General features: G+C 39.3%; 1 protein-coding gene across 1 annotated transcript in view; it reads right to left on the reverse strand.

Annotated features, from left to right (window-relative positions):
• Window positions 1–1,362: 1,362 nt before the first annotated feature.
• CA5B (carbonic anhydrase 5B) overlaps window positions 1,363–17,082 on the reverse strand; it is a 42,320-nt gene continuing 26,600 nt past the window's right edge. The window contains exons 4-8 of the mRNA XM_087813320.1: window positions 11,726–11,844; window positions 10,624–10,719; window positions 10,039–10,101; window positions 8,935–9,090; window positions 1,363–3,537 (exon numbers count right to left, since the gene is read on the reverse strand). Coding sequence (XP_087669446.1) covers window positions 3,343–3,537; window positions 8,935–9,090; window positions 10,039–10,101; window positions 10,624–10,719; window positions 11,726–11,844 — 629 coding nt within the window. The 3' untranslated portion in view covers window positions 1,363–3,342. The remainder of the gene's footprint in view (window positions 3,538–8,934; window positions 9,091–10,038; window positions 10,102–10,623; window positions 10,720–11,725; window positions 11,845–17,082) is intronic.

A 17,082-nucleotide genomic window follows, 5' to 3' on the forward strand; every position in this document is an offset into this window, starting at 1 on the left:
CCATGCCTGCTAAGTGCCTCCTTACTGATTCATTGAGAGGCATCTTCTCACTGTGTTCTCACATGGTGGAAGAAGTGAGGAAGCTCTCTGGGGTCTCCTTTATAAGGGCACTAACCCCATCATGAGGGTTCCACCCTCATGACACAATCACCTCCAATTCTACCTCCTAATACCATCACTTTGGGGGCTGGGATTTCAACATATGAACCTTGGGGGGGTGGGGACACAAACATTCCATAAATACAAGAATTTCTATTCATCTGTAAAGTAGCCGGTATTGTTTATATGTACTAATTCCATGGTAAAATTAGACCTTATTCACTTAAATGAAGTATATATCCATTTTGATCAATAACACTTTACATGAAAGAACTTAACCAACAAAGTTATATTAAAAAGACAATAAAACATTAAGTAGAATAAATGTCAAGTAAATAATGTTGATTCTTCTAATGACAAAGAAAAATACCTAAAGTGATTACTATACTGTATTTTTGCTAATATCATGCCAAAGAATGTGGCCCCCAGAAAGACATCTTGCTAAACTTTTTTGATGTGGATGCCTGGTTTTAGTATAACCAACATTACCCTAACCCATGTAGCCCTGGAAAAGGAGGAAGGGGCTGGCAGCCTGTCCTATTGGTGATGTCAGCAGATCATGCCCCAGTTTCACAGAAAGAGGTGAGCTGAGGTTCTTCCCATTCCTACTTCTCTAGCAACTTCCTTATGTGTTTTCCAGTCACTTTCTAATCTACATGTTAAAGGATGTCTCACTAAATTTACAGAAATCTCCCATACTCAAAACAACTAGTAGGAAGAAAAAGTCATTCAACAAATATTAATATTATATAGATATGGTTTTATTAATCTAGCATTATTTAATGAAGATGAACAGCAATTTAAATACAAAATTCCTTCTCAAGCCCTTTGACAGATCTCATCCCCTTCAGGTCTAGGAAGGTACAAGTAAAATACTTTTGGAGGCATAAAAGACATAAAATGTTTCCTTCTAGGCTGTATCAGTAGCCAGGGAATCTCTATTATCCCTTTGGGGGCGGATGACTAAGGCATGCATGAAACCACGCCCCCAAGGCAGTTTCCACAACCTCTGCAGGGAAAGTGACCAAGAATTTATTATGTAAATCAGAACATGGTTGAGAGTGAAAGAGGGTGCTGTTAATATTTACACTAGAACATGAGGTGTAAGTAAATCAGGAGTGGCAAACTGAGAAACACCCTATAAATACAGGGTGGGGCAAAAGTAGGTTTACAGCTGTGAGTGTGCAAAACACTAAGTTTATTCTTGTATTTTTATTTATTAATTATTGTATTATTTTCCATACAAACAAGTGTAAACCTACTTTTGCCCCACCCTGTACAGTTAACCCTTCAGTAATGTGGGGGTTGGGGCACCTACATCCTTGCAGTCAAAAATCTGTGTATAACTTTTGACTCCCCCAAAACTTTACTAATAGACTACTCTTGACTAGAAAGAAGCCTAGCTGATAACATAAACCATTGAATAATATATATTTTCTATATTATATACTGTATTCTTACAATAAAGTAAGCTAGAGAAAAGGTTAAGGAAATCATAGGAAGAGAAAACACATTTACAGTACTTTACATATTTATTGAAAAAAATCCATGTATAAGTGGACCCGTACATTTCTAACCCTGTTGTTCAAGGGTCAACTGTACATCTTCTGTACCTCTAAAATATAAGGGTAAGCGGGCATTCTGTACATTGCTTCTCATTCCAATTTGGAAGACTCTCTGCAATAGAATTTTGCATTAAGAGTTTGCAGGAGGCCTAGGAGGGAAGCCTGTGTGAGAGGAATAATGCATATCTTATGTGTTTATGCTTTTAAAGATAACTATGGTTTGAAACAGGTCAATTAAGTTAACATAAACTTTCCCCCCCACATTTATCTTTTTAAGAATTTTATTAATTTCTTAGGGTATACTTCCTTCCCTTTCCCAGAAAAGGCATGCACCCTAGAAGCAAATGCCTTCATCCCCGCTTCCAACTTTCTTTAGGGAAGATATATCCCCCTAAACTTACACATACAACTCCAACTCTATCTTTTCTTCCTACTGAATTATTGTTTATTTTTAATTGTGGTAAAATACACATAGCATAGACCTTACCATCTTACCGTTTTCAGTGTTCAGTTCAGTAGTGTTAAGTATATTTATCCAACTCTACCTTGCAGACCAGATGACTAGCATATTAATGAAAGAAATACTACTAGTTAATGCAATATTGAGTCTGAACACAGGCTTATTGGCAATTAGAGACATTCCAAGATATTTAGAAGCAAGGGCAACAATGGCATAGATTCTGTGGAATATGTAGAATTATCTAGGTTTTAGTCTGCCTGACAAGTTTCTCTCCCTATTACTGTAGCAAAAGTTTTCTAAGCCACTGTATAAATTGGGAGATTTATTTGATTGCCTCCCTTGCGTGGAACCTCAGTTAAGGAAATAAAGTTCAGACAGTTTTAAAGGGAAGCCAAGATAGTTCTGTCATTGTGGAAAATACTATCATAGTCTATGAAACAGTGTACAAATAATGCAAAATAATACTATAAACTATAGACTGTTATATTACTAGTCATTTGAAAAAATACTTCTGTAAATATATCATGAAAGAATTCTAAGTTCTAGGCACTTAAAACATTTTCTTTAAAATGTTCTACGCTGCATATGCTTTCTAAATGATTAAGCCTTTAAGTAAAATATCTGATCTTCAGAAAAGCAAAAGGATTTCCAGATATCAGTAAATCCTTGTTTGCCTAGGATTACAAAATATTTTTTCTGTATCATAAACTGATAGTAAGTAAGCAAGCACTAGTGAGATAACTAAAGATCAGGGCAAACATGCTCACTGAGAAGGCCTTATAAAGGAAAACTCATCCACATTTTGAAATAAAATATACCTAAAATCAGGGTCAATTTCCAGACAGAAAGTACCAGTCTGGGCCCTGTGGCTGTTTCTGAAAGGCCTGCATTCTGGATGCTCGGGGTCTGTGCCTCTTACCAGTGGTTAAATACTTTATCATCCCTACTTATTACTCTATATGACCACTAACTGATAAACATAGAAAGACAGCTCAAAAATGTCAGACATAAAAAGACGTTCGAATAACCAGCAGGTTGCTCTGAGAGAAACTTGTGTCTCTCGCCGCCACTTCAGTGATAAACGCCATCATCAATGAGACTGAAGGAGCGCGGCCATGACAGGAAATGCACAGCTATAATTAGTATTAGGTGCAGGTGTTTCGGATCCTCTTAGTTAGTAAGTTTACAAACCTATTATGTATTAAAGCAAAACACCACCTAGAGATGGGCGCCGTGGGGGCTCGCCTGGCCGGCGGGCGGCTTGCGGTTCGCTCGTATGTTGAGGACGTAATCGTGACGGAAGGAGGAGCGCACGGTGCGGTTCATGAGGGGCTGCAGGGGGCGGAAGTTGTCCACCATTCTTTTTTCTTTCTCCCCCGCAGAAGTGAAAAGCAGGGTCCGAAACTGCTCAAGCTAGAAATAGAAACAGGAAGCATAAGTAATTTCAATGGAAAACCAGCTTCACTGCGTGGATAAATTCCTCTTGTTTTTGCAACTCTGACACAGCCCTCCGACACTGGGCACAGGAGCGCTTCCTTCTGGGTGGGAATGGCTTCCCCACTGGACAGGGAAGACGTGGGGGGGGGGAGCAGCAGGACGTGCGGAGACCACCTGAGACCACCGTGACCTTGGGACCCGAGGACTGAGGGGTCAAAGGCCCTGTCCCCCACATAGTAGCCATTTGCCAAGAACAAGCTACTTCATCTTTGATTCCAGGAACCTCATCTTGAAGTGGGCAAAACAGCAGCCCACACAGTGAAAAATGAAACGGCTGGTGCATACAGTGACAGTGCCAAACATGTTTTCTTTTTTCAAATTTTAACTGAATTGTTAATACAATATATTCTTAACTGCTTACCGCACCTGGAGAATGTCGGCAAATTGGCGCATGTGGTATCTTAACAGGCAGTGCACTGCCCCCTGCTGACACTGACAAGGACTTTCCGAAATGATGGCACGGTCCTCTGCAGTTCATTAGGGTAGCCGAGGCAGGCACAGCTACTGAGCGCCTGAACCGAGGCCGGTGCGAATAAGAAGTGACGTTTCAATTTTCATTTTAATGTTATTATTTCAATTTAAATGGCCACACGGGGCTAGTGGCCAATGTATTAGACATAGCAGCTCAGTACAAAAGGAGCAACCCCAAACCAAGGGTTCATTAATGTGACAATAGAGTCCATCAGTAGCACCTCGGCTTTCTGAGCAACTGTGCTGTGGACACTCGACTTCCAGCAGGAGAACCTGTTCACGAGGTTTCTCATTATTCAGTCAGGTGCACTACAGCCTGGAGGAGGACCGCCTGCGGCACAGTAGGCAAGCCCGTGACAATTTGTCTGAATCAAAGGCTTCAGACCAAGTAGAGCTGCAGAGGCAGGCCTGGGACCAGAGGAAAGCACCAAACACTTACTGTACTTATAAATTACCCTCATTGATTATGAATGTGTCCAAGTAACTAAGGTTTATTTTTACTTGACAAATTTCAAAGGTTAGAAATAGCCCAAATGCCAATAAGTTACATTAGATCTATAAATTGGACTGGTACACCCCCCTTAAAAATGATATTGAAGATAATGTTTATTATCTACAAAATGTTCCACACATCACCGAATTAAAAGAGCAGCAAAATGGTTTATACAGAATGATTCCATTTTGTTGAAAAAAACTCCTATATTTAAACAGATAAGAAACCAGAAGGATTTAGCCAAACAATGATTAACACTGAGTGGTTAGATTACAGGTGACTAGGATTATAGATGACAGCTCTACCATTTTTTTTGTACTGAATTTTCCCTGTTGAAATTTTATTTCCAAAGTCCTCCATATGGGACACTTTATTTTATTTATTTATTTTTCAGTGTTATGTCAATTTTTAAATATGAAGGATAGTAGCAGATTAAATGTACAGGCCGCCAAGCCCAGGCTTAGGGGCAATAAAGATCTATATTTTTCCATTTGTTTACAGTGGGTTTCATCACACAGAAGTAAAAAAATATATATGGTCTAATTTGCTAGTTGCTTTCTTTATGACTTCTGGTTATGATATATAGTTAGAAAAGCTTCCTCCATTTGGAGATAAAGGTGAGCAGAATTTGTGACCCCAAAATATGCTTTTAGCATAAGGATTATGTTGAGCTATTATTTTATTTATTTATTTTTAATATATCTTCATTGATTTCAGAGAGTAGAAGGGAGAGGGAGAGAGAGAGATAGAAACATCAGTGATAAGAGATGAGAGAATCGTCAGGGATCGGCTGCCTCCTGCACGCCCCAGACTGACCGGGATTGAACTGCCATCTCCTGGATCCTAGGTAGATGCTCAACTGCTGAGCCACGCCCGGCCAGGCTGAGCTGATTATTTTTATGAAACTGCAGGCACATAGAAGCTCTGTCACCCTCTTGTAAGAGACATTTACATTTATAAGGGAATCTCCATTTGTAAGGGTGTCTCCCCATCTATACCAGGAAGAGGAGGTGACTAAATCTCTAGAAACTCTTATCAGTGGAGAACGCATGGACTTGGATCTGCACGACAACCTTACCCTTGGTTTTCTTCTTTTCCCGGTCACCTCCCATAACTGACCCCCCTCCAACATCTGTCTTTAGCTGGGGATGGTATTCAAGGTGGAGGCTTGGGCCATTTCAGGCAGTTATTTAGTTTTCCTGGGTCTCTCGCATGTACACAGGAGTGATCCATGTTATTAAACTTCTGTTTGTTTTTCTCCTATTAATCTTTAAGTCTTTTATGGGGGTGGGGGAGAGCAGGTTTTAGCCAAAAACCTAAAAGGGTAGAGTTTGGAAATTATTTTTCCTCCCTTACAGCTATATGTAAAGATTTTCCTATGCTTAGCCTAGTAGTTTTATGGTGATATTTTTAACATTTAATGTATCTGGAGTATATTGTTGTATAAGGTTTGGATGGTGGATCCCACCTCTTTCGCCTTAAATAATTGCTTAATTGTTTCCCAACAGCATTTACTGAACAACCTCATCTCCCCCCCCCCCCCCCCCCCCCCCCCCCCCCCCGCACTCAGCCGACATGCTACCTTTCTCATAAACTACATTCTCAGATGTATTTGGACATATTTCTAAGCTTACTATTTTCTTCCCTTGATTGATCTCTTTGTGTGTCAGTACCACACAAATCATTGAGGCTTTATAACTTTGTTGATCTAATCATCCCTCATTTTCTCTTTTAGAATTTTCCCTGGCTATTTATTCTTGTTTGGTGTTCCCCATGAGGTTAAGAGTAGCATCTCCATTTAAAAATCCTATTGGTATATTTATTGGCACTACATTAAATGTATTGGGAATAAACAATTCATGGAGAATAACACTAAAGGAGAATTGACATCGAAGATGTCTTTTTTTTTGAAGATGTCTTTATGATGTCTTTCTATTCAATTACATGGTATGAATTTTATTCATTCATCTTTTTCCTTGTAACTTTTCCTGTTAAACTTATGCCAAGGTATTTTATATTTTTATTTTCATTATAAGTACTGTTTATTCTTCCCTTATATCTTTATATCATTATATCTTTTAACTGATTGTGATTTATATATGTCAAATGTATTGTTTTCTATAAATTAATATTATACTTCATTAATTACTGAATTATATTATTTTTGTAGTGGTTTTTCTATTGTTTCTCTATTTTTTTTCTTTTCAGGTCTAATTATATGGACTACTACTAGAATATAATTAAATATAAAGATTAATATGGTAACTATTTCCTTTAGAACTGAGATCAATCTGTTATCAAGTGGGGGAAGTCTCCATACCTATTTTATTGAAAATTTTAAAAAATGAATGATGAATTTTGCCAGTGCTCTTAAAGAATCTATGGAAGTGATTAAATGATTTTTCTATTTAGATTCATTACTATGATTAATTATATTAATATCATTCTTAATAAACCATCCTTACATTACTGAAATAAATGCTACGTGCACAAAGTATACATTTCTTCTACTGTACTGCAATATTCTGCTTCTAATATGTTATTTTAGCTTTTTTAAAAAAATATTCTTCAGAGATATCAGTCTGTAGTTTCCTTTTCTTTGGCCTAATTTTTTATATGTATTGTTATCAGTTATCCTGTCTTCATAAAAAAAGATTTTGGAAACTTCTGTTCTTATGAAAATGATATTGTTGTAATTAGGTAGTTATTAATAATAGGAAAGGAGCAAAAGGGAGGCCAGACATCATAGGCATGTCATTTGGGAAGCTTTACCAGGAAACTGCAACTTCACACTCCCCAGGGAATCACCAGCCTATCCCCTGCAGATTACTAGGGGAAGGGACTGGACACAGGGGAGAATGGACACATGTGCAGTGAAGTTGGGGTGACGTTGGGAAGATGCCTGTCAGTCACCCCAACTTCAATCACAACTAGAGATTGTTGGCTAGAGCGGGCAAGGCCACTGCAAGCCCACAAAATTTGGGGGATACATAATCCCTTAGACAAAGGAGCTTGTGCTCTTGGCTCTTGTGCAACTCTCTTGCATTCACCCATGTTCCCTCCATAGCTGCATGGCTGTGGACCCCACATGCAATGGAGTAATGGACTTCAGCTGAGAATACAAACTAAGCTATCCTGATGATGGACTGGACACTGCTCCAACATGGAACAGGAACTCAGGGCAACGGCTTTAATTCTAGCTCTGTTGAAGCCACAGCTATACTTCTATGATGGGACTAAGAGAAATGGGACCTTGGAAATTCAGGGGTATAATTCCACAGCAACAAAACCTTCTACTATATCTCATCCTTCCATGGGAATCTCAGAAAATTCTTTTTCTTGTGATACTGCAAGAAGCCCACCAGCAACTGGTGGGGACAAGGAGAGCTCCTCACCAATAACAAAAATGCTTTGTAATTAATCAAAGTCCCATAAAGCAAGCATAAGCAAGTATTACTGTAGTTTACTTATATTATGAATTACACAAGATTTTGTGTATTGACATAATAAGCACCACTTAAACTTCACTTCTAAGGAAAAAATAAATTCTAAACTCAGAACTGACTTAAAATAAAATTTCTAGACAGACATTATTGGATAATGTCTTTATCCTGAGATTCCAGAGCAAAATTACCGTAAGAAAATTAAGAATTATATGCATATATGCACAACCCAGGGAAACAGACAATGGTGGGGAGAGGAACTGGGGAGGGGGATGGGATAGGGTGGAATCGGTCATTGGGGAGAAAAAGGGACATCTGTAATATTTTAAACAAAATTTTTAAAAAAATTTAAGAAGGTTTCGCCCGGCCGAGCGTGGCTCAGCAGTTGAGCGTTGACCTGGGATCCAGGCGATCAGGGTTTGATTCCCGGTCAGGGCACATGCCCAGGTTGCGGTTTGATCAATGACTCTCTCATCATTCATGTTTCTATCTCTCTCTCTCCCTCTCCTTTCCTCTCTCTGAAATCAATAAAGATATATTTTTAAAAAAATAAAAATTTAAGAAGGTTTCAAGTACATCCATTTCTAGCTTTCATTCCCCCCTTTAAAAGGGTCTTGGTTAAATAAATAGACAATCATATTCATATATAAAATACACAATGCATAAAACACATGTAATTGTCAAATATGGGAGTATAAAGCTTATGTTTCCTAAGTTTTAACTTCTCTTTCTGAGTAATTTGAAGCATGTCCTAATTCATATCTAAATTATACAAGAAGTTAGCATATTTTAAAAAAATGTAAAAGCATTATAAGATGTTACAAACTGATCCCAAAGTTTGAGCCCAGCCTTGTTTTGAAGGGGCAGAGTAGAATTTCTTTATACAGAAACATGGAAAGAACATACCTGATCATGATCAACCTCTACAGGCTGCTTCTTAATGATCCAAGTGACAGACTCGGAGAGTGGCGGGGTAGTCAGGGATCCCGAGTACGTCCAGTAGTCCGGGCAGGTGGGCATCAGGCAGGAAGGGTCAAATGACCCAAATTCCACTAGGGTGTCCTGGCCAAGAGAAGAGGTCACTGAGCTATCATTTCATGGTGACAACCACGCAGGAATGGGATGACAAGGCAACCATTCTAGGAGTGTCTGGGGACCAGCAGTGGTCCAGAGGAGCTCCTTAGGCCCTCTGGGCACCTTAGGACTGAATCACAACCATGCCTTTCCTGCAATTAACTGTGTATTTCTGACACTCTTTAGAGGGAACACAGCAGAACCCATTTTCTCCCTCCTTTCTAGTGCGTTTCCAGCAGGTGAACTCTTGGGAGGCATTAGATGGTGGCTGATGCATAAATAAGGACGCTTCCTTTTTCAAGAGACAATAGCATCCTTGTTTCTAAAATGCAATGCAAATTAGGAGGAGCCAGGAACCTGGACTCAAAAGGGAGCAAGAGAAGAGGGAAGGAAAAAGGGGGAGATGGAAAGGGAGGGAGAGGGAGAATTTATGGATTTTCAGGGAGTGGGTTCTGAATATTGAACAACTGATCTTGGGGCTGGACAAAGGTATCCCTCCTGAAGGATATGGGTAATTGTTCGTTAAAGGTGGACAAGCCAAGTTTCTGTTCAACTTTTCTCTACTTCCTGCCTGAGAGAGGATAGCTAGAGTCAAGAAGGCTGCTCTGAGTGTTTCCACAAGGATTGAGAAGGAAGAGGAGGGGACCCCATTATGTTCCTGAGTCCTCGTGTGCTCAGTGGCATGGCAGCAAAGCCAGAGTGGCTAATGCCCACCAATGAAATCCCTTCTGTCCCCTGAAAGGTGTCACAGGGCCAGAGGTGCACTCAGCATATAAGCATCATAAATGCCAAGTTGTCGTCTAGGGGACTTTCAAAGAGAACCTGAATTACACTGAGATTAATTACATTTCCCAATTCAAAGGGCCTTGTTAGTGTTTCCACTCTGAGACTGAAACATAAAATATATTTCAAGTGCTTTTGGGAAAAAAAAATTACCTTATGCTTAATTGATGGCAATATATCCACCAATTTCTGTAGTTCTTTATGATTTTTACCCAGCTAAAGAAGAAACAATGAGAAAATATTAAAAACAATTGACATCTCACTTTTGAAACTGTAATAGAATGTGAATTAAAATTAACCACCTGGTGATTACATAAAAAAAAAAAAATCAACCACACTACTTAAACTACACTTAAACTGGTAATTTAGAACGTTATAAAACATCACTGAATTAAATTAGACACAGAACAAATGAGCAGTCTGTTTGCTGACGGTCGGCGTGCCTGCAGGAAAAGGTGCCCCTCCATTTAACTAGTTCTTAAATTGAAATTTAAGTTCATTAAAATTAAAAATTGTTTCACAGTCAAAGTAACATTTCAAGTGCTCAGTTGCCACCTGGGGCTTGTGACTACTCTACTGAACCATGTATTTTTACACCATTTAAAATATATTCATAATAATCTTGTATTTTAACGAGTTTCTTTTTATCCCAATATTCTTAGAACTTAGTATTGCAGTGTTCCATGTTTTCATCCTAGAATGCTAGACATCAATTAAAGTTTGCAACTTTTTATTTACCTTTAAAAATACTCCTATCACAGCCAAACCATTTTCTTCTAGTGCTGCATCTTCAAAGTTTTCAAATTTGACTGCATTCCAATGCACCAGGTGCAGCTGAAACACCATTAAAAGATGGTTTCACACAAGACCACATAGGATCACTCAGAAATAGACAGCCTTATTCAATATGATATTTTAACCTGTTTCCTAACCCAAAATAAAGCCACTGGGAAAAGCATGCAAGATGGACGTAAAGAACGAGAAGAAATGTATGCAGCTGCAGAAATTAATATTACTTTGGAATAGAGACATTTATTTGGGGAGAAAAATAAAAGAAAATATATATAGCAGAGTGAATAATATTCATCCATTTCTGCCCTGATTTGCATGAAACTCTTATATCCCAAATCTATTTGCATATAAAGGAGAGATGTTTATCTTGAGAGAAATAGATTCTCCCTATTCGAATTAGACAGGAGTTGAAGACACATTTCTTTGAGGGAGAACCAGTTAAATGTGTTTCTTTTTAAGGTAACAGAAAACTAAATTAGGGGGAAAGTAGTGAGAAGAAATTCTAGGTGCTTACGGGCTGCCTATATTTCACGACAAATCATTCCTCACCATCATTCCTGAGCACTTCATTACCCAGCCTCCCAAGTGAGCCCCTCAGGGTCATGGTTACCTTCCTTTCCTGTCCTCTCCTAAAGAGGACCCCGCCTCAAGTCCTGTTGTTCTTATTTTAGAAACGCTGGTTAAGTTTGAAACGCTCTTTTTCTTTATGTCTATTGCTGCAGCCTTCATTTAGGTTCCCAACATCTCTCACTTGGATTAATTGGATGTGGTGGCCCTGCACTGTTGCCTGGGTTTTCACTTTAGCCTATGATTTGACTTAGCTTAGAATTCTGAATGAATTTCATTTTAGAACCTTAAGGTTCATTTCCACTATATTATTTGAGATGAGGGCACATGTAATAAATGGGAATAATCTAATATGCCCCTGAGAGAACTATTTAGATTTAGAGGAATCACCTGATTTTTCCTGATAATTTCTTCGAACTAGAAACTCAGAACTATCCCCGCTTCTTGACAGTTGTCACTATTCCCGAGCTTCTCAACATACCTCTGCCGGGTAACATTTGCTGTCCACGGTATGCTCGGAGCCCCAGGCATCGACGGCCCCCCAGTGAAAATGGAACTGCTTCAATCGGTAGTTATGTTCCAGGGGTCCTCCCTTGATCACTGGAATGGCACATTCAACAATTTAGGGGACACCTTTTCACACCGTGGAAGATGGGGGAAAGGGCAAATCTGTGGGTGAACCGTCTATATGAACTGTCTTAAATGGAGCACACTGCAGCCTGGTTGGCCGCGGCTCAGTGGCTGAGCACCAAGCGAGGATCCGGGAGATTACGGTTTGATTCCCGGTCAGGGCACAGGCCCGGCTTGCGGGGTTGCGGGCTCAATCCCCGGTGTGGGGCGTGCAGGAGGCAGCCGATCAATAACAACACTCTCATCACTGATGTTTCTATCTCTTTCTCCCTCTCCCTTCCCCTCTCTGAAATCAATAAAGATTTTAAAAAAATGGAGCACACTGTATTGTACACAAGTGTTTATAAATTTGATTTCCACAGTTAGTACATGTCTAAGGGGGAGACCTGCACTTTGAATGACACTGAGATTTAACTAGACTCCAAGCTACATGCAATTGTTAAAGACCAGTTCTTGACATTCTTATATTCTACATTTACTGTGACCATTTTTGTGGGTACAGTAAAATGCATATTTCTCTTAGCATATTTATCCAACCCAATCTCATAAAACTGAAATATGGGGACAAAAGACATTCTATTTAATTTTTATGCACTGATACTTTGCTTTTCCATTTTCGCAGATACTAGAGTTTCTTTCCCTTTCATTGAAATGGAATGGGAAATTTGCAAGTTAAAAATTATCACCCATCTCTCCTTGGACAGAGTAAACAATGTGAGTCATCTATACACTTCACCACTAGCTTCACCATGTTGGATAATAAATACCTTTTTAGACTAAAGTTTTCTAAAATGAGTGAAATCAATACATTATAGTATAGGTAAAATATTTGTATGTGAGTTTTCTAAGTCACCCTTCCTCAGGTTTTGGATGGTGCTAATTTTTTTCTTTTGCTTCTATTTGCTAAAGCAACTTAGTTCCTCATTTATTCCATCTTATCAGACCCTGGTAATGTCTGTCCATGGTTAAACCAATACAAGAACACAAAAACCATCCACCTCATCTATCTTAATGATCTTTAGCGTTTATCACATCATTCATTGAATTTTAGGTACGTGAATGACCAAATACACTGGATATGTCTTACAATGGTCTGCTATGTATTGTACTTGCTTTTGAAAATATTTTACCTAACTTCCTTTTTAAAAAGAAAGAGTTTTGTAAGAGATGAGCAAAGACACCAAAGACTACTTTTCTTTGGGCTCAGGGGAGGTGCAGAGAATAATACCACATGATTCACTAAATTAATAAGAGGATGGTACTAAAGTGTACTGATATAAAAATAAAATGCCTCCCCACAATTCTTATTTTTCTATGCCAACTCCATACTGTAAGCATGACTTTGGCAAATACTCAATTTAATCTGTTGAATTCAATTGAAGTTCTGGTCCCAAGTTATGTGACCAGGGCAGAGGAGAGGGCCAGGTTTTCTCTCCTATCCCCAGAAACACGCTGGCAACATTTCCTGGACACTTACTGTGTGTCTCTTCCAAAGACGATGAGCCAGGCAGGGAGGAGATGTAACCAATGGGTGGCTTCAAGGGAGTGGGACAGAACTGGTCTTCAGGTGCGTTTGGATTCACCCACATAATACTAAAGACATTTTTAAATTCATTGCCAACATTTAAATCTGGATGCTTTCACATAAAAATCCCCACTTCCAACTTAACTTGAAAATGAGATGCCCTGACCATGTTGGGGACACGCTCCCATTGGCAACAATAGGCTGGAAAGGAGAAACGGTCGCCCCCTTTAGATGGTCCCACCAGTTCTGTTTCCCCACCACACTGCAAACTCCTTAAAGGCAACACCATCCCTTCCGCTTTCTATTCTGAGAACCTGGCACAGTGCCTGACATTTAGGAGATCCTCAATGAAACTAAGAACTAAAAAAACAGACTGTAAAGTGTTCGTTGGGTTTGTTAGTTAAAACATTACTGGTAACCTCAGCAAGAGCAAGGAAAGGGGTGGGACTGGGCAGGGCAGATGTATGGATGAGAGAGGGGCAAGTAAAGTTGGCAAGAAACGGGGCAGAGAAGGGAGACAAAAGATAGTGAGTTAGAAAGCAGAGCAGTCATTAAGATATATCAAATAATTATATACTTATTTATTTGAGGTTGTTGATATTTTGTTCTTTCTGTGCTCTAAGATGAGAAGAGGTTAAATTTGTAAAAAGTAGATTAACAAATATAAAACACCTAGCACAGTGTCCGGTAGGCAGCTTATGGAATGGTCACTCCCTTCTTTTGCTTTTGAAGCAGAGGTGAGGGAGCTAGCAGAGAAAGGGATGGTGAAGGGAAAGTAATTCACAAGCCCCATACAAAGAAAATGCGAGAATGGGCATGAAACATTTGGGGATGATGGAAACACTCTAAAATAGGATTGTAATGATGGTTGCACCACTAAGTAAATTTACAAAAAATCATTACATGTTTCCCCCCCAAAAAACCATAGATGTAGGACTAAAAATAGGGTAGGAGAACTTAAAATGTTTGTGAAAGCATTCTTGGTAGATTCATTGGTGATGCTCCTAAAAGTATAAAGTAAGTAAAGCCAAACAGGGCAGGAAGCATCCTTAAGAGAACAGTAGGACTCATCTCTCCTCTTTAATGCCTGGTGATACTGCCGATGAGAGTAATTTCAGAGGAGGTGATAATTTACAGGAATCACCCATGGGACTCAGCCCAGATATAATTCACTGCCTTTCCTACAATATTTTGCACCCCTCATATGCACTCATTAAAATAAATAACTGTGTCCCATTCAGGGGAGCCAAATAACAAAACAATACCCAGCAGAGGGCAGTGGTCTGAGATGCTCACATACCTTCTCTTATTCTTTTAATTTCTGTAAGCTGGTCGTGATGTGATGTCCCTTCTTTCATTCCTGATTTTAGTAATTTGAATCTTCTCTTATTTTTCCCCTTGGTCTACCTAGCTAAACATTTGTCAATTTTGTTGATCTTTCCAAAAAAACAACTTTTGATTTCACGAATTTCTGCTCTTTATTATTACCTTCTTTCTGCTTGCTTTGGGTTTAGTTTGCTCTTCTCTTTCTACTTTCTTAAGGTAGAAGGCTAGGTTATTGATTTGAGAAATTTCTTCTCCAGTACAGGCATTTTCATCTATAAATTTCCCTCTAAGCACTGCTTTTGCTGCATCCCATAAGGCTTGGTATGTTTTGTTTTTGTCACATACCTTCCCCAGCTGCTTCCCTTGCACACTTTACCCTCAGTTCTTCGTAAAGCACACTATTGCCGCATTTTCTACTTTTTTTGAGGAAATTTATAGACATTGATATTAGATCCTTTCTTTTCTAGAATCAGTTGCTTCTCGCCTTTCTTGCTTTCTAGGATGTCTTTGCTTTCTTTTGTTTTTCTTTATTTTTTATGTTCATTCATTCTTTCTTCCTCTTTGAATGCTATTGATTATTTTGAAACAGCATGGAGAAAGAGCAGTGAAGAATAAGTAGGAAATAGGATGTAGTCGCTGAAATGTGGAAAAAGAGAGAGAGAGTTAGGTACTTATTAAAGATTAATGGTATCTTAAAGAAAATAATTATTAAAGCATAATGAAAAGGAGTTACCTATTTTGGTCCTTCCTGACAAAACAAGTGAAGAATTAGCAACCTCTTTATAATTTTTCTTGCATTTTCTAAAAAGAGTGTGAGACTGCCTCATCTAGGGGAGGTAAGATTAAGAAATGATTCAGTTTGTTGTGTTTGGAGGTATCTGGAGAGCTGCTATGAGGAAAATGTTGGTCGCTTGTTTTTTCATATGAGATTTCCCATGCAAATGGGTGGATGAAAATTCTTGAATCTATTGTTCAAATGAGAAAAGCATGACTAAAAAATATAACAAAAAGCTATTTGCCTTGAATGAACTTGGGATTAACTCACTTGATTAAGAAATTCATTAAACAACTTCCTAAGATTTTTAACTCAATAAAGCAATAATATATTGGCAATAGTCCCTAGACTGTCAAGGTCATTAGAAGGCTGATCACCATTTAGGTTCCTAATGTTACTGTCGTAACTACCTAGTTTATTAATATTAATAATAGGAAGAAAGCAAAGGGAAGGCCAGACATTATAAGCACGGTCATCTGGGCAGCTTCACCAGGGAGCTACAGCTTCACACTCCCCAGGGAATCACCAGTGCATTCCCTGCAGATCACTGCGGGAAGGGATTCAACAAAGGGTAAGACAGGTGCACACACAGTGAAGTCGGGGTGATGTACGGAAGGCGTTTGCCTCTCAGTCTAACCTGGGAACAGTGATAATTGGCTATGGGCTGGATCCACTGCAAGCATGCAAAATCTTGGAAGGGTAAAATCCCCCAGACAAATAATTCTCTCTTGTTCCTCTTGCCACTTGCGCTCCTGTTTCTCGCTTACTCCGTGGCCCACACACACTGGGTGCCTCCATAGCCATGGGGGCCTAGAAGCCGCATGGCCAGCCCCACATGCAATGGACTGCAGCTGGGAACACAAGCTTAGCTAGCCTGATGCTGTACTGGACTGTACAAATATGGAGCAGAAATGCTGGGCAATGGCTTTGATCTTAGCTCTGCTGAAGACAAAATGGGACTTTTTCCATGGCGGACTGGAGGGAGATGGGACCTTGGAACGGAAACCCCTTAATATCACCTCATCAATAAAGCTTTCCACAATACCTCATCTTCCTGTGGGGGCATCAGGATATTGTTATTCCCATGGCACCCCGAGAAGCCTGCCTGCACTAATGACAGGTGGGGACACAGAGAGCACCCCACCAATAACTCTCAGAAGGAAGAAGGTTGCCAAGGACCTAGCTGGGACTGATACTAATTAACTGAAGGACTGCTATGCATCTAGAGTGAACGTACGAGAGCTGGTGTTCTGGAGATTGGGTCTGTCCATTACTCTGGCTCTGGCAGGAGTAATGGTAGAGCTCTAAGGTAGAGAAGTAGAGCTCACCATAGGACAAAATGGTCATCTGGAACACAGGACTTTAGCTTGCTGTTATAAAGATTTCTGAAATCCTTATACAAAATGTAATATTATAGGCTTCCAGCTGAAATGGGGGCATGCTCTAGGGTTTAGAAAAATTAAGAAAGACACTGATGAACCTGGAGAAAAAGGAGTATTTCCTAGTTTGAGAAATGTAAATAAGTAATTTCTAGTTTCAGAAATATAAATGAGGGTTTTGGGATCATGCAATACCATAGAGG

The sequence above is a fragment of the Miniopterus natalensis genome, chromosome X (genome assembly GCF_054644295.1).
Source record: "Miniopterus natalensis isolate mMinNat1 chromosome X, mMinNat1.hap1, whole genome shotgun sequence".
Lineage (NCBI taxonomy): Eukaryota > Metazoa > Chordata > Mammalia > Chiroptera > Miniopteridae > Miniopterus > Miniopterus natalensis.